Consider the following 22,973-nt stretch of genomic DNA (forward strand, 5'->3'; position numbering starts at 1 on the left):
TCCTTGTCTGGCTTTGGTATCAGAGAATGCTACCCTCATAAAATGAGTTTGGCAGCATTCTCTCCTCTTTTATTTTTTGGAAGAGTGTGAGAAGGATTGATATTAGTTCTTTAAATGTTTGATAGAATCCACCTCACATTTCCTTTCAACCATTTTGATAACTGTATCTCAGTATAATTGATTTCCTTTATCGCATGTATTCTATTTTTATTATTTAGAAATTATTTTATAGAAAGATTCATAGGCTTTATCAGATTGCTCAAGAGGTCCGTTCAAAAAAATAAATAAATAACACACACTACACTAGAATGAGACAACACCCAAAAGCATACGATTACAAGTCTAAAAGGAACAGTCCACTTGGTTACCTTTGCCCCAAATGCCTGCCATATGAGACTTTCCAATGTGGCTAGCAAAGGGACTACACAGGAATCCCCTCGGGAATCTTGTTAAAATGCTGATTCTGAGTCAGCAGGTCTGAGGCGGTGCCCAGAAATTTGCATTTCTAAGCTCCCAGGTGAAGCTGATCTGCTGGTCCATAAATCATTTTGAGCAGTAAGGTTGTAAGACTTACCAGGGTTTAGCTTCTTCTCTTTTGGAATGTTTATCTATTTTCTTTCACTCATCTAGTACTAAGCCACAGATGGTATTTGTAAAAGCTGATATAAGTTTATGTCATCAAATTTTAGAGATAGTGTTTTCTGGCTGGCTAGCCAGATTACAAGCATTTTTCATCATCAGAAGAGTAAATACCTCTAAGAAGCTTCAAAGCAAAAAGCAGTGCCATTGGCCCAAATAATTAGCAGGAGGATTGTTAGCACCCTCTTCTTGTCAGGGTGGTGAGACGGATTTTCCTGGTGAGGAATTTCAACCAGAATATGAGGCTGGTGTTATTTAGCAGGAAAGGTTTTAAAATCAAATTGGATAACCACATGCCTTCTCCCCCATCCCCTCCTGGGAAGGTCAGAGAATCACAACAGAGACTTTAAAAATGCTGTGTGCATTGTTCCCAACTTTGCAAGTATGGGCTTGAGTAGGCAAATGGCCTTTACGTCTCCACATTTCCCATCATTGGAAACGTCTGTGGAGAGGAAAGATCGTTATCAAGGCAATGACCATTGTCACAGGTTAGTGGTGCCTGGTGGCTTTTTCCAAAGCTTTCTCTAGGGCTTTGCTTTCCCAAAGCAAGCTGGGAAACATCTGGTCTATCCAACTAATCTCATACTGCACTCACAATCACGCTTCATTTTTGGCCTCAGCTAATCACGAATTTGTTTTTGCAGCAGTCCTTAAAGAGAGAGTCCCACGGCACCTCTTTCTGCCCCATCTCTGGATGTCTCATCCCTCTCGTCATTCATTAATTCTTTCCAAACTCACACAACAGCCCAGTCTCAGGTGAAAGCAACTTGCCTCAACCACAAAATATGAGGCACATTCAGATTTGAAAACAAGATGGAATTAAATCCCAGAAATTTAAGGATGGGGCAAGGATGATGATTTTCAAGAATTAAAATGAGTCATCCATACCTCCTCCTCTCATCCAGTTACCAGTCCTTAGTAACTCAAATCTCTGTTACCACTCTCTCAGTCCAAGTATCATGTCCTGCCACCCTCTATGTAAGCCCGAAGTCTTCTGTACTATATTCTCTGATTGTGCCAGAACCTTGCTAAAATCTTTCATGGTCCTCCATGACCTGCAGTTAAACATCCTCCCTTAATGGAGCATCTAAGACCCTTGATAATCTGGCCTTTCTCATCATTTCTTGCACTCTCCAAATACAGTCAACTTGCACTGCTCACAGTTCCCCAGATGCCCTGTGTTCTTACAATCATTTCTACCTCTGCCTAGACCATTCCCTTTGCCTGGAATGCCACCTACCCCCTTATCTGCCTAAAAAAATCTGAATCTCTGAGTTAAGGGATTCTTGGTAAAAAGTTTTTGTTCCTTTTGCAAAAGAAAATTGTTTTTTTCCTCATACCAATGTCTTGTTCATAACATCTCTGTAATTCTTATGGTGCTTCACAGGTTGTTCCCTGTCTATAGGACTACCCTGTTAAACTTTGAGCCATGGAGCATCTGGGTTGGATTTTCTTCTTCTTCTTCTCTTTTTTTTCCTGAGGAAGATTAGCCCTGAGCTAACATCTCCCAATCCTCCTCTTTTTGCTGAAGAAGACTGGCCCTGCGCTAACAGCTGTGCCCATCTTCCTCTACTTTATATGTGGGACACCTACGACAGCATGACTTGCCATGCGGTACCATGTCCGCACCCAGGATCCAAACCAGCGAACCCCTGGCCACCAAAGTGGAATGTGTGCACTTAACTGCTGCACCACCTGGCTGGCCCCTGGATTTTATTCTTCTTATTCCCAGATTCTAGCACAGTGCCTGGTACACAGGAGGCACCTCATCAATTATTGGGCTTATTTTCTCTCTCTTTTAAACTAACTGAAAAAGATAGCTCAGAATATAATGAAACAATGTCAGCATGCTCATAGTTATGTGAAATAAAGATGTGAGTCATTGTTAACATAATGAAAAGTTGTAGAAATGTTTGTCTGTAAAAGGACATCTGAGCAGTGATTTTTCATTCTCTGCCTGACATTGCTAGATAGAAAAATTCCACTTGACTTTCAAACATTATTTATTTTTCCCAAAGATGCCTGGGCTCCTATGCAGATAGGCATGTAGAATTTTGGAGAAGGGAATATGATCAAATTATTATTACTTGGATGGTTTTGCTTATTACTTTTCTCTGTACTCACGATAAGAGTCCCATAGAGGAGGGATGGACCGACTGAAGGCAAAGAAACTAAAGTACTTTTTCTGGATTTACGATGTCCTGCATTTGTTGCAAATTTGCTCTCCTGTAGAGACAGCTCACGGAATTTCCATGTTTGAGGTCCCTCACTACTAGTTAAAGTCATTATTTATTTTGTCATTAATTTCTTCATTACTAAAGTCTCCAAGGGGCCTTGTGAAGAAGAAAACAAAACTGAATAAGGAGTGTCCCTTCCTATTGCATCTTTAGCTCTGAAGGAAAGCTCAAAAATTTTATAAGAAAGTGTTTTGATATGAAAACTTCACCCTATTTACTAATCTGCAGACATCTGGATTTCAAGAGGTTACTTGACCCATATCAAACCCATCCCTACACATATGACCTTCTGGGCTTTGCCTGCATTGGCTATTTCTTTCCTTCTCTGCTCCTGTTCATATATTTCCATCAACCAATTCTCTATAGTATATCATAGATATAGTGATATAGTATATCACTTAACTGTCACAATCAAATTACTGCATGGCAGTAATAAAAAGCCACCTGTACAACAAGAGAAATATGTTACAAAGCCAACTATTCTAAGGAGTTTTCTCCGGGGGTGATTTTGCAAATACCCTAAAGATTTTGAACCTCTGTGGACCGAGCACTAACTGTGTTACTCAATAGATTTTTAAAGAATGGTACCTGCATACAAACTCCCACTATGTTTTCTCCTGAGGGTTGAAATATTGTCTGGTTGGAGGACAGGAGCGACTATTAAGTTATCACTTGATCATCTCCTCAGTAAGGTAACATTTGCTTTTGTTGGCATTGACTCATCCTCCGTGAGTCAGACCAACATCAAACTTAGCAATCGCTTATATTCAGAACAGAAATATTAGAGAGGGTACAGGAGAGAGGCAATGATGACTATGAAAGCACTAGAAAGTAGGACTTCAAAATGAAGATCAAGCTACAGGAGTGTCTTTATCTGATCAGGAGACATGGGAGAACAGGAAGTCCTTTGAAAGAAGTAGCTAAATAGACTTCTTGGGAAATTAGAATTATGGGAGAAGAAAATAGTTAACAAATCTAGAATTCTTACCCTGAAGAAAAGCAGCGACTTGACAGATAATTTTTCATTTGCTTAACGGGTGATGCTAAGTTAGAGAGAAATGTAGATCAGCCAGGCTCCATTTTCACAAAGGATCAGATGAGGAGAACATCACCTTGTGCCGCAGTGTGACGGATTTAGGCCAACTCTTGGGATGTTTTCAGACCACAGAGGTTTTTAAGCATTGGATGAAGGAGGTGAATTAGAGTTTACTATTATTTGCAGAGAACCGTGCAGGAAAAGGATGAAAACACTCTCTGAAGTTTGAGGAAAAAGTAATGTTCTCTTTGTCTGAATTGATGGAATGTGTCCTACTCAACGATCATAGGTGGGAAGAAAAGATATGATAGGTGTTCTTTCTTCTTGATCATTCTAGGTAGTTGGTGAAAGCAGATGGTGGGAAGGGAGGCTTCCAAATGAAACCTAAGCTTTGTGCATAATTGGGTTTCACATGTCTCTGGAAATATCTAGAAGTTTGGTTGGAAGGACCTCCAAAATTATATTTGCCTCTGGGAAATTAGGAGACAGAGAGAGAGAGAGAGAGAGAAGTAGACAAATTTGGTTGATTAGCCAAAATTCAGTTAATGGAAATGAAGAGAAGATTCCATAAAAGGATAACAATTACCTCTTCTAACTGTTTCTAGGCCCAGGCCCCAAAGGACTTAAGTTTAGAAAAGTGAGATAACATGTATAGGGTTAGCGGGCACAGAAAGGCCAAAAATAAAGGCCTGAAAATTTATTTTCATTGAGATTCCTTTAAGAAGTTGAGCGTTTGGTAGGACTACCTTGAGATCCATATGCCTAACATGTCAGAAAATAGGGCAACACATGATCTCCATTTCTGCACAAAACAGTCCACAGCTTTAGCATCCTGAGGGATCTAGCATACACCACTTTGGCATGTTGCCTGGCCCAGTGTCTTCAGACACCACAGGTATCTGGTGGAGGTGGGACCACCACTGAAGGTGGCAGTGCCAAGAGGGAGGTGACCATAGTGGGTAGCAGTAACAACCATTTCCAGGCTGCTCATCCAGCAGCTGACATCCTCACAGCTGATACTGAGGAAGGTCAGAACTCTTAAGGAAGCTCTTGTGAGACACTCTGGAAAATGTCCCAAATAATTGGAAAATTGCTGCCGATTTTATCAGGAGGTAGGATAAGAGTGAAATCAAAAGAGTTTAGATACCCAATTTGTGCTCTGGGCTTTTGTGGCAGAAGAAACATTGGTTCATGAAAAGAAAAACAAATTCTACTAATGTCAACTGCATGAAATTTTAAGACAGAGATAATCCTGACCAGTTGCAATAAGGTCAGAGATACAATAGAGCCAGTATTCAAGGGGGAAGGAAATGGTTGGACTTGAGAAATAGTTTTTTGTTACAAATATTATCCACTATTTAACTATATTTATATACGTCAAACATTATGTTTTAATGCCTTCTCTTTTTTAACCCTCACAATAACATATAGCTAATTATTATTGTATCTTTTATGATCATTTTAGCTGTAATTATAGAAGACACAGCTAAAACGAGTGTAACAGTAAGGACAGTTGTTGTCTCTTATAACAGATGACTGAGAGATGGCAGATCACTGGAGGAAGGGAGGGGCCAAAGCTGGTGCACTGATTTACAAATATCATTAGGGATTCAGGGTCTTTTCATCTCTCCACTGTGTTGTCCTTTGCATATTTGCTTCTTTCTCAGCCTTGTCTGTCATAGTTACAAGATAGCTGCCATACTGGCATCACCATATAGGTACAATTACTGACAAAGAAAAGGAGAATTTCCTCCCTTGCATCTGAGAGGTCTCTAGGCAGGCTTTCCCTAAGATCCCACTGGATTCACTGGATTGAATCACATGTTCAGGTGTTAGGTGCAAAGAAAGCTGGAAAAGTTAATATTGGCATTTTCAATCTGTACTGTGGGAGCAAGTCTCTGCCAAAGACAGGAAATTGGAATGGCAATAAAATAGGCAGCAAAAAAACTTGCCCCACTTCACAGAGCTTATAAGTGGCTAAGCGGGGTCTAAAGTCCATGCTCTTTACAACCATGCTATAATGTACTCATTACAGAGAGTGAGTCTGGGATCCAGTCATCTCTTGGAATATCTTGGGAATATAAGATGACCAAAGTACGGCCTGAGGCTCAGTTCTGCCTACTGGAGTTTCTTCCGTTACTTTCTGCCCCTCCAGCCCGGCATCAGCCAGGCAGAGAAGTCAGAGAGTGAGTTTGCTGCCTGCTCTAATTTCTCCTCCCAGCTTCCCATTTGACATTGAAATATCTCATTTCCTTTGAGTCACTGGAAAAGTCCATCATTGCCATTCTAAGAACACATTTTATATGATAAGTTCCTATCAAACATCAAGGAAGCCTCTTTGATTTTAATACTACTTTAAGTCTCTCAAAGGCTACAAGAAGGACATTTTGCTAAAGCACTAAAAACTTCAAAAACTATCAGAAGAATTTTCTTTGTGGTTGCCATTTCAGATTCCTGAAATCCTCATCATTGCACTTGAAGCCTCCCTTCAGTTTCCAAATGCTTCTTTTGAGCACTGATGATTTGCCAAGACATATCTGAGAGCTGAAAGAAAAAGAGATGGAAAATATGGTATCAGTGATATGGTGCGTATCATGGAGTCCTGAAGCATATTCCAAAATCCAGTCTGCATGTAATTAGCAGCATTGTACTCACACCTCAACTTTCCCAACATTGCTATCATCACAGGGCTGAGCATACTGACACAGACTAATAACCAGGCGAATAAGGCTTCCAACTTAGTCTTTGGTGCCATAAACACCCTGGCCATGAAATAACATATTGATAATCGGTCAAAAGAATCAAATTTTTCTATTTTTTAACTGTCAGGCTGTATGTGCCATTTTAGCCCAGTCAAGAAAAGACACTCATATAGTAAAATGAGCATGTGAAGACTTTGGAGTCCAAAAGAAATTAGTTTCACTCACTGATAACTATATGATCTTGGACCTACCACTTACCATCTCTGAGGATCAGTTTCCTCAGTTGATAACTGAAAACGCTTATGTACATTCACAGGATTTTGTAAGAATTTAAATAAGATAAACAAGAAAATATGCTTTTACATTACAAGAACATAGTAAAACTTACTTCACTTTCCCCTTCCACTTTCCCCAGAACACTTTTCCTTCTCTAAAAATTCAACCATTCATTCATTCATTTATGATTCCTCATTCATTCATTCATTGGATATTTATTAAACACCTATTCTTGCCAGATTCAAGGCTAATCTATGGAAATGCCACTACAAATAACACATAGTCAGTGTATCAAAAGACATTTGGTATAGTCTGGAAACTGGATAAGTAAACCAGGGGTTGCAAATTAGCAATCAGGTTAATAGAGATTTTTCTTTTGCCATAGACACTGTTTTGTAACGTTTTAGATTTGAGTGCCTTTAGGAAGGCTATTTGACCTTCAATTAGCCATAAACCCACTCTTTTCTATGTTTTATACCCTGATTCATCTCCCATTTATTTTACTTTTCTGAACCCTAATGAGGTTAGTGTGTGTAATCTGGATCAAGCTAATAATTATCATAGAGTATTAATGGACACAGGTTCAACTTGTTAAAAGAATATCAAGATATTGTTGCTAGATTTAGAGCAAATAAAATAGTAGAAATAGTCCTAAATGTGTCTCATTGATGCGATCTGCTTTGGCGTCCTGACGTCTAGTCCTGATACTAACCGTACAGGAGAAGAAAGCAATCACCTTCTACCATCTCTATGAGAAACATCTACCTGTAGTATGAGCGTACAAGAAAACTTGGCTTGAAATCCCATTTCAAGATGAATAATTCAGGTATAGAATTTTTTGAATTATTTTAACAAGAAAATTCATTAACTGGAAAACAATTTTAAAATCAATTTAATAAAGGGCATTTCAACCATCCAATAGCTTTTGTTGGCATTTTAATTTCATTTTCTTTCTTCTGTCATATATTTCATTTGGGCAACATAGTGATTTTTTTTAAGCCCTAAAACAGATCAGAATTGCCTGGGTGTGGGAAGAGATGGAATAGGAGTCCAAATGCAAGACCAAAATCCATCCCTATCCTGAGCACCAGTGAGTGTTGTCTGTTCTGGCTTAAATGTCAATGGCAACAGTTCTGGGTCTTGCAGCTGACTGGCACATCCAGGACAGTGACAGCAATGTCACAGATTCCCCATTTAGTAGTTCCCCATCCTCAGCTGGAAGAATACTTGGGATGCAGGAATCCCCTGCATTTCCATACTTGCCAAACCATCTCTCTGCCTAGCTTTGCCTGCCTCCCCATGTCCACTTTTGCTCAGCCCCACATATGAGTATAGGTGCTACTTGGAGAAAGCAGACCAGTCATCCATCATGTTCTATAAAAATTCTTGTCATTATGGGGTATTATCACTGGGTTTTGCTATATATATTTCATTTTCCTTTAAAAGTTAGGTAGGCCTTTGTATGCTTGTCTTCCTGACAAGACTACAAGGTTTCTGACATCAGGGACTCTGTCTTATGTCTCTTCTTCTCCAATGCATTAAATATAGCATTAAATATAATAGATAGTCAATGTTGGTTTATAAACCAATAAAGTTGATGAATGATAAACATAGAATTAACATGAGCAATCCTACATTTTAATTATAGCTTCATCCATGACTATCTTTATGAGCTGGGGAAGTCACTAAATGCCCAGATTCTTTGTTTAAAAAGTAGGGATTGAAAAACAGTAGGGGTCATAATGCCTACCCCATCTACCAGACAGGGCTGTTGAAAGATCAAATCAGACAGTTGATGTGAAAGTACAGCTACATTAATAACACTACAGAAATGTCATGTGGACTAATTATTCTAATAATTATTGACAAAAATGAATTTTTGTCAGACTTGGGGCAGAAAGTGAAGAGAGAATATCCTCTTTCACTGGGGCCATTCCATAGGCATGATGTTTATGTAATGGCTTCTGGGTGATTTGTACTTCTAGGGATAAATCATATAGATGGTCGCCACAGTGGGGTCAGCCCTTCAATATATGTTTTATTTTATTTTAAAATTTTAAAGCTAAAATTATTCCTGGAGGGATTATCCATAATAATACACAAATACCATCTGTGGCCCAGAGCCCAGATAGGCCAGGAGGGAAGAAAGCCTCATGGGACAGACAGAGGTGATGTGCCTGCAGGCAGGATTCCTCTGAGGATGAATGAGTGACTGTGAACATTTGCCCTGAAACTCCAACATGAGCCTCCTGCAGTTGTCTGCTCATCTACTACTGCGCCTTGGTTCTCCTGAGTCTCTGAGGGTCCCACCTCCCACCAGCTCAAGAGGTTCCTTACCCTCCCACTCACTCTCTATCGCTCTTACTTGATCTCTTTCTCTCATATTCTTTCACTCTTTCCTGCCTTTGGGATCTAGGAGTAGAGAAGGTGTTGTTAGAGTAGAGTACCTTGTGTCTTACTCTTTACTTTTGGATCCTTCTTAATAAGCTACCAGCTAAAACTTCTATACTAGGCGTATCAGTTTCCTAGGCCTGCCATGGCAAATTACCACAAACTGAGTAGCTTAAAACAACAGAGATTTATTCTCTTACAATTCTGGAAGCCAGAAGTCCAAAATCAAGGTGTCAGCAGGGCTGCACTCCCTCTGGGGCCCTGGTGGAGAATCTGTTCTTTGTCTCTACTTCCGGTGGCTCCAGACATTCCTTGGCTTGTGGCTGCATAACTCCAAATTCTGTCTCTGTCTTCAAATGCCTTTTCTCTCTCTTTTTCTTCTTTACTTCTGGCTCTTAGGACACTTATTGGATTTAGAGGCCACTCGGTAATCCAAGAAGATTTCATCTTAAAATCTTTAACTTAATTATATCTGCAAAGACCCCTTTTCCAAATAAGGTCAGATTCATAGATTCCAGGGGTTAGGATGTGGACATATCTTCTAGGGGCCACCATTCAGCCCACTAGAATAGGCAAAGAACTTAAAAGTGGATTGGAATTTCTCAAAGCCAAGATAAGCCTGCTAATTCTGCTATTGCATGTAATAGATAAGGTGCTCTGAACATAAATATGGCAGAAAATTCCTAACTTTCTCTTAATGAGTATAGATAATCCTTTACCCAATCCCTTTGATGATCTTATTTAAGGGATATTGTCAAAATCCAGACTATATTCCAAATACTTTTGGGACAATTAGAAGGATAGACCCTTGAGTCTTCATGATCCCCATTGACATTAATAAGCTATTTAAAGAAGACAGAAGATTCATTCACTAAAATGAATGCTATTACAGTGCAAGAAACAGGACTGTTTTTCTCTTTTCCAAATTCCATTAAGTAGACAGCATATTGTAGGCAGTAGGAAGGCTGAAAATCTTTATACTCAGGCTAACCAGAGCTCAGAGTCTTATGCTGCCAATTACTCAGTGTGGACTCCCAAGGCAAGTTATTAAACCTCCCTGAATCTCAATTTCCTTGACCATGAAAGTAATAATATTAATAGATAATATTTATAGAATGGACACTATGTGCCAGACACTATTTTAAATGTTTTCACATATGTTCATTCTAAATCTCCATAACAACATTACGAAGTAGTGGGGCAAACTTCTAGCTGCCCACCCAATATCTCTCCTTCATTCCTCCCTGGTAATAAAGTTTTAAATGGACTAATGGCCACCCAGACAGCGGCTAGATTGCCTAGCCTCCTTTACAGAAATAGGTGGCCATGGGAATAAATTCCCTCCAAAGGAATTAAAGCTGAAGTGTTATGTGTAAACTCTGTCACTTCCCTAAGAGATAATCACTGGCTTTAGATTTTCACCAACATAGCAGTGACTCCACTTCCACTGTGTAGATAGGGACGATACTCAATGGGATGGCAGAAGACCAAAGTGGAAGGAACTTTTGTCCATGGATGAACACGAGGAGCACGATTAGTCAGGAGTGACCACATCAAGAATGTTATGAGAGGCAAATTAATATACATTGTATTTAAGTCATATTTTAGAGTACCTTTTATAGCTGTTTAGCCTATATCCTAATTAATACAGGTGGGTGTTATTATTCTCATTTTGCAGATGAGAAATCAGGAGCACAGAGTAGCGAGGTGACTTGTCCAATGCTATACAGCTGACAAGTGCCTTCCAACCCAGCTATATGTCAAACACAGTCGGTCTGGCTCTCAAGTCATGTTCCTAACTTATCTGAAGTACTTCTCTAACAATACTTTAAATGTCTGTTGTCAGGATTAGATAAAATAATATAAATAAACCATCTAGTTTGCTGTCTTCCTCACCTATACTTAATAAATGTATTCATTCATTCATCCATCTGTTCAAAATGTTTGTAAGCAAATCCCACTGACTGAGCACTAGGGATGACTGAAAAACAGTCCCTATTCTCAAGGAAGTTTGTTGTAGGGATATTAGATATGTAACAAATAAATCACAAAATAACATGTTATATGGAACATGTATCAAGTACTCCTATAACATAGAGCATAGTTGGGGAAATAATTCTTAAAGGAAGTTTTTCAGATAGATATCAGTGAGAAAGGGGATTTTAAGCAGAAAAATATGACCAGCTCATGAAAATATGAAAGCATGAAACAGCCTGGGGAGATGATGAAGATATAGAAATAACCCAGTAGAGCATGATGCACAAACTGTGTGTGTTGGGGGTGTGTGTGCGTGTGTGTGTGTGTGTGTGTAGTAGGGAGGGTTAGGAGATGAAGCTGGAGATGTAGGGAGGCAAGATCACGAAGGGCTTTGTATGCCATACTAAATGGTTTGGACATTACCTTGTAAGTGATAAAGACCCACTAAAGATTTCCAGGTAAAGGAGATATGTTATCAGTCTTAGGCTGTACAGTAAGTCCTCTGGGTACAATTTGGAAGATGGCTCAGAGTACCATGAGACCAGAGACAAAGAGTTTGGTCCGTTGTGTAAAGAGGCCACAATTACCATATTTATTCTACTGCTGATGGGCATTTAGGTTGTTTCCTGATTGGGACTATTGCAAACAATGTTGCTATGAACACTCTTGTGCATAGAGTCTGTGGCTTGTGTGCATGATCACCAAATTTGCTAAATCCTGGAAATCTTTTTTCCAAAGTTGTTTGACCAATTTTCACTCCCACCTGCGGTATATGAAGACACCTATTATATAAGATGTTGCATGACTAAACACACATAAATTACAAGGGATTTTGATTGGATTGAATCAAATTTATATACTAGTTTTTGGATAATATCTTGTGGACAATCTCGGTTTTGTTTTATATTTATGTTAGAGGAAAAAAATATGTATATATGATAGGAGTACTTTTATTTCTATTGTTGAAATGAGCTTGAAAAAGGAGGGAAAATAACCAGAAGTACTTAACCACGACAGGAAGAAAGCAGCAAGTTTTGATGAAGAAAGTGCAGAGGTTGAGACCGATGAAGCTATGAGTGCTGCTAATGCAGGAGAGAACAAAGGAAAGGGATCAAAGAACCCAAGGCCAATCTGAAGATAAAAGTTCAAAGGGAACAGAGAGAGAGAAGAAGGAAGGATTCAAAATTGTTCCCCAAGCAAAGGGAGCATGAGAGAATGAAAATGGAACAAAATGGATGCGGAGGTCATGAGGTACAGATCTAGTGTTGAATGGAAGAGACATGAGTGTTTCCCAGAAAGGTAGCCAGAGACAAGCACAGGAAATACAGGCGGAGAGAGCCATACATCATGAATGTGTGAAGGAGCAGCAGAGCAGAAAATGCATCTTGACTGTTGATTCCACCACACACTGGCTGTTGCACAGCCCACTAAACCTTCTGCCCTGCCCTGTAGTTATTCATTTTCAGTATAAGGCTTAAACTTCATGACGATGACTGTGTCAATGAACAATTACTTGCTTTGTAGCTTTTACAAAATAACATTTTGGGTCCATTCAAAGAAAATGTTTAACAGCTTTGTGGAGATATACTTTGACATCGTAAACTGCAGATATTTAACGTGTACAACTTGACAAATTTTGACACATGTTCACACCAATGAAACCATCAACACAATCAAGAAGAAGTGCAAGTTTCCCCATTCTTCTTTGTAATCTTTCCCTTTCGGCCCTTCTTGCCTCCTCCCCAGCACAGGCAAGCACTGGTTTGCCTTCTGTTACTATAGAATAGTTGACATTTCCTAGAGTTTTATATAAATGGGATCCTACAGTATGTACTTTTTTGTGTCTGGCTATTTTCACTCAAAATAGAGATTCATCCTTGTTAAGTATCACCATTCATTCCTTTTTATTAATTGGTTCTAGTATGTTATATAGATATGCCATAATTTGTTTATCCACTCACCTGTTGGTGAATATTTGGAGAATTTCCAGTTTGGAGCTATTACAAATAAAGTTGCTATGAACATTTGTGTACAAATGTGGACATAGACTTTCATTTCTTATGGATAAATACCTAACAGTGGAAAGACTGGGTTATTTGGTAGGTGTATGTTTAACTTTTTAAGAAACTTCCAAATTGTTTTCCAAAATGATTGTACCATTTTACATTCCTACCAACAATCTATGAGAGTTCCAGTTGTTCCACATAGTCACTAACACTTAGTAGATCCATCTTTTTAATTTTAGACATTTTGATAGTTGTGTGATATCTCATATGGTCTTACTTGCATTTTCCTATTGAGAAATGGTGTTGAGCACATTTTTATATATTTATATATGTTTGTATATTGGTGAAGTGTCTATTCAAACTGTCCATTTTCTATTAGGCTGTTTGGTTTTTTAATTGGTAATTTTTGACAGATATTTATGTTCCGGATACAAACCCGTTGCTAGATACGTGATTTGTCAATATACTTTCTCAGTATGCAGCTTTTCTTTCATTACTTAATAGAGTTTTTTGAGTAGAAATTCTTAATTTTGATGAAGTCCAATTTATCTTTTTAAATAGATCATGCTTTTGGTGTTGTGTCTAAGAAAGCTTTGCCTAATCCAAGGTCACAACGTCTTTCTTCTCCTATGTTTTCTTCTGAAAGTTTTATAGTTTTAAGTTTTATTTCTATTCCTATAAGCCATTTTGAGTTAATTTCTGTATTTGGAGCAAGGTATCTATGATTCTGTGACCAATTACAATGTATAGGTGTTTTTCTACACACCACCAAGCACTTCTGACACCAGCTGAGAGTCCTACAATTCAACTGGATTTTGACACTATCTACCCAGAGATAGCAGGAGATGTAGAATTGAAATTTCCAACCCCTTAATCAGATGGTTGGTCCACTGGCAACCAGCCGCCATCCTTAGGTAAGATCCAAAGGTCACCTCTTTAACATAACACAGGAAATCTGTGCCAAGAACAGGACAAAAACCAAATACATATTTCTTATTATAAATCACAACATCACAGTACCAAACAAGTTTGTTTGTTTGTTTTTTTGCTGATGGATATCCAGTTATTCCAGCACCATTTGTTGAAAATATTATGCTTTCTCCACTGACTTGCCTTTGCTACTGAAGTCAGCTACCTGAGGGTTACTGCAAATATTTAATAAGAACATGATTACCTTTTTACCTTATTCCCAACACAGACATAGATGAAAAGAAGTTAATCTTGTCAATTTACTGTTTTGTTCTTTAAGCAGAGGGGTGATTTGAGGGTCACAAGGATTATGAGCTTGTTTTGCAGAAGAAAAAGAATGCCTTCAAGGATCACCAGGTAACAAGCACCCAGCTGCCATTTACACCCAGAAGTCAGATTGCCCGGGGGCTTATCAGAAGTGAAAGAGCATGGATTACCCTTTTTTTTCTCTGAAACTCCTCCTGCCAACCTCCTTAGCTCTATAAAACCTTCTGCTTTCTTCTCTTGCTAAGGTGGATTTGAGAGAACCTATCCTCCCACCTCCTCATTTTGGCCAGTTCCAATAAGCCTTTCTCCATCTCCAAGCTCAGTGATTGGTTTACTGAGAATTGAGCACACAAACTTGAGATTAAGAGGTTCAATATCATAACTTTGATGAAAATCAATTAATCATATATATGTAGGTCTATTTCTGGACTCCCATTCATTTGTTTGTCAGTGTGGACACAAATATGACACTGTATTGATTACTATAGCTATATATATAAAATAAGTCTTGAAGTCAGGTAGTATCAGTTCTCCAAATTTATTTTGTTCAAGGTTTTAATTATTATTATTATTATGCTATTCCAGATCCTTTATATTTTCACATGACTTTTAGAATCAGCTTGTAAATTTCTACAAAAAAATGCTTATTATGATTTTGATTGGAAATGAGTTAGGTCTATAGATCAATTTGGAGAATTAACATCTTAAAGATAATGAGTCTTTTTATCCATGAACATGGTATATCTCTCTATTTATTTTAGTCTTCCTTAATTTCTCTTAACAAATTTTTTATAGTTTTCGATGCACAGGTGTTGCATATTTTTATCAAATTTATTCCCAAGTATTTCGTATTTTGGTGTTATTGTAATGATAGTTTTTTATTCCAATATCCAATTGTTTGTTGTTAGTATACAGAAATGCAGTTGATTATTTACATTGATATTAAACTCTGCAACATCAAAAACTCATTTGTTAGTTTTTGTAGTGATTTTGTAGATTCCATTAAATTTTCTACATGGATGATCATGCTATCTTGCAAATAAGACAGTGTTACTTCTTTTTTCCAATCTGGGTGCCTTTTATTTTTCCTCCTCTTCCTTCTCCCTTTTGTCCACTGGCTAGAGATTCCAGTACAATGTTGAATAGAAGTGGTGACAGCAGGCATCTTTTCCTTGTTTCTGATTTTTAGAGAGAACACCTTCAGTCTTTTACTATTTAGAATGATGTTACCTATAGGGTTTTTTAAATATATCAGGTTGAGGAATGTCTCTTCTATTCCTAGTGTACTGTGGGTTTTTTCAATAATGGATTTTGTCAAATACATTTTGTGCATCTAATGAGATGGTCATATGTTTTTCTTTTATATGGATAATATGGTGAATTACTTTCAAGTGTTAAATCAAGCTTACATTCCTGGGATCAATCACATTTAGTCGTTGTAAAATGGAGAACAGTCCACAGACCACCCTCAATTCTGACATCAATTGTAGATTTGGGGATCCTCCAGACCACCTTCAGTTTTAATAATTTACTAGAACAACTGACAGAACTCACTGAAAGCTGTTATTCTCATGATTGTTGTTTATTAAGAGGAAAGGATGTAGATTAAAATCAGCAAAGGGAAGAGACACACAAGGCAGAGTGGAGGAAAGTTTCAAGGATGGACCTTCTACTCATCCTCTCCTAGTAGAGTCATAAAAAGCACTACTCTCTCAGCAATGATGTGTAACAATATTCTTGGAGTATTGCTAACTGGTGAAGCTCACTCAAGCCTTGATGTCCAGAGTCTTTATTGGGACTCTGTCACAAAGACATGGTGAACTGCCCACATGGTTAACCTTAGTTTCCAGCTTCTCCAGACATTGAACTAACACCACATAACCAAAAGCCTCCACCTCAGATCATATTGTCAGATTGTTTTGCATGGCTTACAACCCTCAAGTAAACAAAGACACTTTATCAGGTAGTAAATTCCAAGGGCTTAGAGATTATCTCCTAGGAATCAAGGGTAAAACCCCAACCTCTCTTTGGGCAAGGATAAGTTCTTTCCTACAGAGTTATGATATATTACATCTTTTATATTGCTAAATTTGATTTGCAAAATTGTTGCTAACAATCACTGTATCTATGATAACTAGGGTTATTTGTCTATATTTTTCTTTTCTTGTAGTATCTTTGCCTAATTTAGATATCAGAGTAATATTGCTGCCTCACAAAGTTAGTTGGAAAGAATTCTCAACTCCCCAATTTTCTGGAGGAATTTCTGTACTATTAATACTATTCTTCCTTAAATGTTTGGAAATATTCTCTGGTAAGGCCATTTGGGCCAGGGATTTTCTTTGTGGGAAGATTTTTAAATATAAATTCAATTCTATAATGCATATAGGGCTATTTAAATTATTTATTTCTTCTTAAGTGAGTTTTGGTAGTTTGTGTCTTTTGAGGAATTTGTCCATTTCATCTAAGTTGTTGAATGTCTTGTCATAAAGTTGCCCATAATATTCTTTTATTATCCTTTTTAATAGTTGTAGACTCTATAGAGTAATTTTACCCCTCTCATTCCTGATACTGGTAAGTTATGTTTCTTTTCTTTTTTTTCCTATAATCAGTTTGGCCAGAATTTTATCAATGTTTTCAGAGAACCTGCTTTTGGTTTCATTGATTTACTCTATTATTTTTCTTTTTTCTATTTCAGTGCTATATTCCCTGCTCTTTATTATTTCCTTTCTTCTCCTTACTTTATTTTTTTTATTTTTTTTAGATTTAATTTATTTTATTAAAATAACATAATTAAGGAACCATTGGACAACTGTATTGTTGTCAGGCACAATAAAAACAAAATTAAACCCCAAATCATCAAGAAAACCTGTATTCCTGGCTTTCTTGTATACACATGATGTGACTGTAGAAAGACAAGTCTGGCCTGGTGGCCCCACCCCATAGGGGCAGCTCCTGGAAGACTAATAAATTCAGCATGATGGAAGACTGCTCCCTGAGAGGGCAGAGACTGGGAGGGGCAGGCCGAGTGCCTCTTCTGGAAAACCATCTCAATGCACTGGAGCCCTCCAAGAAAAGGAAGTGTCCCCAAAGTCAAGTTCCATAGTACCAAAGCAGGCTCCTTCAGGTGGCCACGGTCTTGATAGTCCTGGGCTGTTTGGTGCATTATGTGCAAAACTACCTGTTTGGCGCCACACCACTATCTCTGAAGAAAAGTCCTTCCTGTGATAAGCATTCCTCATAGGAGCTGATTTCCTAAATCCACATGTCCCCACGTCAGGGCTGGTTTGCTTACCTTCATTTCCCCTCCGAGTGCTTTTTCTTGCCCTAAAAATACTCATTTAACCAATAGCTGGGGCCCCAGATCATGTATTGCCATCAGCAGCCACTGGTACATCTGGAGAAGGCTCGGCTCTTGAGCATGGGGGATGCAGGGAGGGAGTAGGACAAACCAGCATTGCAAATGGCTTCCTTCTCCCAAGGCCAGAAAGGGTAGAAAAGAAGGCAACATGAAGTTAAGGCCCTGTGAGTAGTCTAGAAGGTCCTTAGCAGCAGCTTCTCTGAAACAAGCTCTCTGTCCCCATAGAAAGGGAGCAGAAATGTGCCTACTGGCTTCCCTTCCTCCCCTGGTGGCCTGAGTGCAGGTGTGAAGTCAGCTAGAAGACAGGCAGTCTAGGGGACGTGGTCAACGTGCAGGCATCGATGTCCTCGGTGTGGGGCACCCGATGCAGGTATGGCTCAGAAGCACTCCGGTTGATTTTCGGTAGAGAGTGTTGGAGCAACTCAATGGGAGACAAGATCTGGGGAAAAAGAGGCCTCTCCTCCTTAACTTTCTTCACGCAGTCAGCCACAAGCCTCTTCACTGCTTTGGGGCAGTTCTTGTATAGCTTACTAAGGTCTGGGGAGGCATACACTCGGCCCACCATGAAGAGGATCTGATCTCAGGTGTTGATGTGGGAGTAAGGCAGTTCCCCTGTCATGAGCTCATACAGTACAATGCCATAGGAGTAGACATCGGACTGGAAGCTGAATGGGTTATTATCCTGCATTCGGATCACCTCTGGGGCCAACCACAGGACAGAGCCAGTGGGTTGTTCAACCTGCTGAGAACCACTCCAGCGCGACTTGACTGTTGCCAAACCAAAGTCTCCAATTTTCACTGTCAGGCCTTCGTGGAGAAATATATTGTTGGACTTCATATCTCTGTGGATGATGTTTTTTGCATGCAAATAGTCCATTCCCTGAGCTGTCTGCCGGGTGATGTCAATCAACTGGAACATCTGGAACTTGGTCTCCTGGACATGCAAGTGTTTGTAGAGGCTGCTGCCCTCACACCACTGGGTCACAATTGCCAGGTTATCCTTCGTTATGTACCCCATGAAGAGCAGGACGTTCACGTGCCGTGTTTTACGCAGGACAGCCACCTTGTTCCTGAACGCCTGGAAGTGCTCTGGTGTGGGGTCAACAACCTTTAAGATTTTCACTGCAACATCTCCGTGCCATTTGCCCTTATACACAGTTCCAAAGAAGCCTGACCCAATCCGAGTGGAGAGCATCACTTCACTGGCTTCTATTTCCCAGTAACAGTTTGAATCTCTCTGTCCACGAGGTCTAATTTTGTTTTTCTCCTGGGTCCCAGATCCTGGTGCCCGCTCTCTCTGTGCTGGCACAGGGGTTTTAGGCTGTGACCAGCCCGTTGGGCTCAGATTGTTGGGGCTGCTGGACAAGGCTGAAGGTGAAGCTGATTCACTGTGACTTCGAATTGCATCCTCAATCACCCTGCTGTCCACAGGCAGGGTGGTGCTGACCATGTGGACATTAGGTGTGGACGTTGACCTCTGCCTCTGGGAGAGGGAACCTTCAGAGGAGGGACTGGAGATGTTGAGTGTGAAGGCGTGGGGCGTGGAGTATCTGTGCTGGGAACTAACAGGCATCCGGGAAACAGACTCTCGCATCCGACGCATTGTCAAGGAAGGCAGTGCTGGGACTCCACTATCACCAGTAGTGGAATTTGGAAACAGTAAGAGTTGTCTGATATTACTCCAGTCCACACACATAGTAGGTACTTTGGTGCTACAGTGCTCATGAAATTTGTAGCCACAAGTCTGACATCGAAATCCATTTAGCAAGAACTTCTGACAGATGTCACAAAAGGCAAGCTTCAGAAAGGTCTTCCGAGCAAAGCTGTGTGTTGTGAGAGGAACATGATCCAGGAAATCTACTTGAAGTTCTTCTCCAATCAATGAGGCAGCATCAGTATTCCAATCTAAACGTGCTTTTTTTACCTTTGTGTTCGTGAAGTCTGAACACTGCACAGCACTCCGGTTGCAGGCCCCTCACCTTGAGTGCTTTCATAAGGCAGTCATGCAAGCTCATTCCATTTCGCACATTGACCACCGTTCTTTGCTTATTTGGCAAGAAAACACGGATAGTGTTGCTTGTCTTAGAAGAGTCCGTAAGTCTGCCATCATCTGACGCCCGACGCTGATAGCCAAACTGCTGAACTACTTTAGGGGAGATACAGCTGGGGTCATCAAACACCGCGTCTTTGAATCCAAAACCATTGCTGATCGTTTTCCAGGCCCCCGGTATGTGCTCCATTGATGCAGCTTACCAATACTTAAACCCGAGGGAGCCGGGCCGCCTCCGTGTCCCGCCGGCCGGCTGCAGCGTCTGGTCCGCTCCTCCTCCCCGTGGCGGGTGAGGGAGCGGGAGGCGGTCACATTCGGCGCGTCCCCAGCCCAGGGGACGGGGCCCCGGGCAGCCCCCGCATCGCTGCACTCGCGCTCCGCGCCTCAGGGCACACGCCCTAAAGCCCGGCCAGCTGGCCCTCTTCGGGGCCCAAAGAGAGCGGCAGGGCGGCCTTCCAGTCCGCTCGCTCTCGTCTTACTCCCGCCATCTAAGATGGCGGCCCAGCGCCCGCGGTGAAGAGACTCTCAGGCGGCCAAGGCAGGCGAGCGCTCCACTCGGTGCTCCTCCTCCTTACTTTAGATCTAATCTGTTTTTATTATTCCAGTTTCTTAAGGTAGAAGATGATGTGATTGATTTGAGACTTTGTTCTTTTCAAATATAGGCTTTTAGTGCCATAAATTTCTTTCAGTTACTGCCTTCACTGCAGCCCACAAATTTTGAAATGCCTTATTTTCATTTTCATTCAGTTCATTTATCTTCTAAGTTCCTTTTTGATTCCCTATTTGACCTATGGGTTACTTAGAAATTTGTTATTTAGTTTCAAGATATTTGAGGATTTTCCAGAGATTATCCATAGTTAATTTTTAACTTAATTCTATTGTAGTCAAAAAGCATACTTGTATGTTTGGAAATCTTTGAAAGTTATTGAAACTCTTTTTTATGGTCCAGAATATGGTCTATCATGGTAAATATTTGATGTGCACTTCCAAAGAATATGTATTCTGTGGTTTTGAGGGGTGGAGTGGTCTGTAAATATCAAATAGGTCATGATACTTAGTTGATAGTTTTGTTAACATCTTCTATACTCTTACTGATTTTCTGACTACTTGTTCAATCTCTTATTGAGAAAGTATATTTGAAGTCTGCAACTATAATTGTGGATTTATCTATTTCTCCTTGCAGTTTTATGAGTTGTTGTTTCATGTATTCTGAAGCTCTGTTATTAGTTGCATCAACATCTAAGGTTCTTATGTTCTCTTGATGAATTGATACCTTTATCATTATGAATTGACTCTCTTTATCCCTCATAACTTTCTTTGCTCTGATGTCTTCTTTGATTTTAATATAGCCACTCCAAGTTTCTTTTAATTAGTGTTAGCATGGTCTATCTTTTTTCCATCTTTTTATTATACTATTGAGTCTTTTTATTTAAAGTGAATTTCTTCATGTTTCTTGTCCTTTGAGTTCATTGAGCTTCACAGATGTGTGGATTTATGATTTTTATCAAATTTAGAAAGTTTTCAACTTCTGTATCTTTAAATATTTTTTCTATTCCCCCTCCCATTGTGAGCTCCAATTATATGTATTTTAGGCCATAAAGTGAAGTTTTGAAGTTGTCTCATAGTTCACTGATACTCCTCTCATTCTTTTTTTTAGTATCTATTTCTTTCTTTCTTTCTTCTTTTTTTTTTTTGAGGAAGATTAGCCCTGAGCTAACATCTGCTGCCAATCCTCCTCTTTTTGCCAAGGAAGACCGGCCCTGAGCTAACATCCATGCCCATCTTCCTCTACTTTATACGTGGGATGCCTGCCACAGCATGGCCTGCCAAGCAGTGCCATGTCCACACCCGGGATCCAAACCAGTGAACCCCGGACCACCGAAGCGGAATGTGCACACTTAACTGCTGCACCACCAGGCTGGCCCTCTTTGTTTCATTTTTGATAGTTTCTATTGCTAGGTTTTCACATTCACTAATCTTTTATTCTGCAATTTCTAATCTGCCCTTAATGTAATTTTTATCTTTAGGAGTTCGATTTGGATTTTTTTTTTTTTAAGATTGGCACCTGAGCTAACAACTGTTGCCAATCTTCCTTTTTTTTTTTTTCCTGGTTTATCTCCCCAAACCCCACCGTACATAGTTGTATATCTTAGTTGCAGGTCCTTCTAGTTGTGATATGTGGGATGCCACCACAATGTGGCCTGATGAGCGGTGCCATGTCCGCGCCCAGGATCCGAACCCTGGGCTGCCCAGCAGAGTGCACGAACTTAACCACTCGGCCACAGAGCCAGCCCTGAATCGTTTTAAGAATATATATCCTCATATCTCTACTTCACATCTTTTTTCTAGTTTCTTGAACATATGAACTATGGTTATAATAACTGCTTGAATGTTCTTTGATTAACTATCATCTCTGTCATTTTGAGTCAACTTTAATTGATTATGATTGTAATTATCCTATTTCTTCACACACGTGGTAAATTTTGGATGCAGACATTGTGAATTTTACCTTTTTGGCTGTTGGATATTTTTGTATTCCTATAAATATTCCAGAACTTTCTCTCGGATGTAGTTAAGTTATTTAAAAATAGTTTGATCTATTCATGTCTTGTTTTCAAGCTTTGCTAGGTGAAATAAGTAAAACTCTTCTGAGTATTCTCCCTGATGCCTCAAGAATTATGACGTTCTACACTCGTTTGTGGCAACAGGAAGTATTCCTGGCCCTTTATGAGCTCTGGGGATTGTTTCTTCTAATTCTTTTCGGTGTTGGTTTCTTCACAAAAATGTTCTGATCAATACTCAGCTGAAGACTCAAGGGGAACTCCCTGGAGGTCTGTGGAGATCTCTCTGTGCAGCTCTCTCTCAGTTGGTACTCTGTCCTGCAAACTCTAGACATATTGGCCTTCCTGTATTCTCAGCTCCATTTCCTCAACTCACAAGTACTCCTGGGTCTTACTTGGTCTCCTCTTCCCTGAGCCGCATCCTGGGCACTCTTTTCTTTCCTGTCTCTCAAGAGTTGTTGTCTGTTGCCTGATGTCAAAGCTCTTGAGAATCATTGTTTTGTC

The 22,973-nt window shown here is 39.7% G+C and overlaps 1 protein-coding gene across 1 annotated transcript; it reads right to left on the bottom strand.

Annotated features, from left to right (window-relative positions):
* Nucleotides 1-18,153: 18,153 nt before the first annotated feature.
* On the bottom strand, nt 18,154-20,098 carry LOC124248489 (RAF proto-oncogene serine/threonine-protein kinase-like). The gene is given in 2 exon segments (XM_046678530.1): nt 18,154-19,779; nt 19,781-20,098. Coding segments are annotated over 2 exon segments (1,944 nt in total).
* Nucleotides 20,099-22,973: the final 2,875 nt, after the last annotated feature.

This window comes from Equus quagga, chromosome 1 (genome assembly GCF_021613505.1).
Source record: "Equus quagga isolate Etosha38 chromosome 1, UCLA_HA_Equagga_1.0, whole genome shotgun sequence".
Lineage (NCBI taxonomy): Eukaryota > Metazoa > Chordata > Mammalia > Perissodactyla > Equidae > Equus > Equus quagga.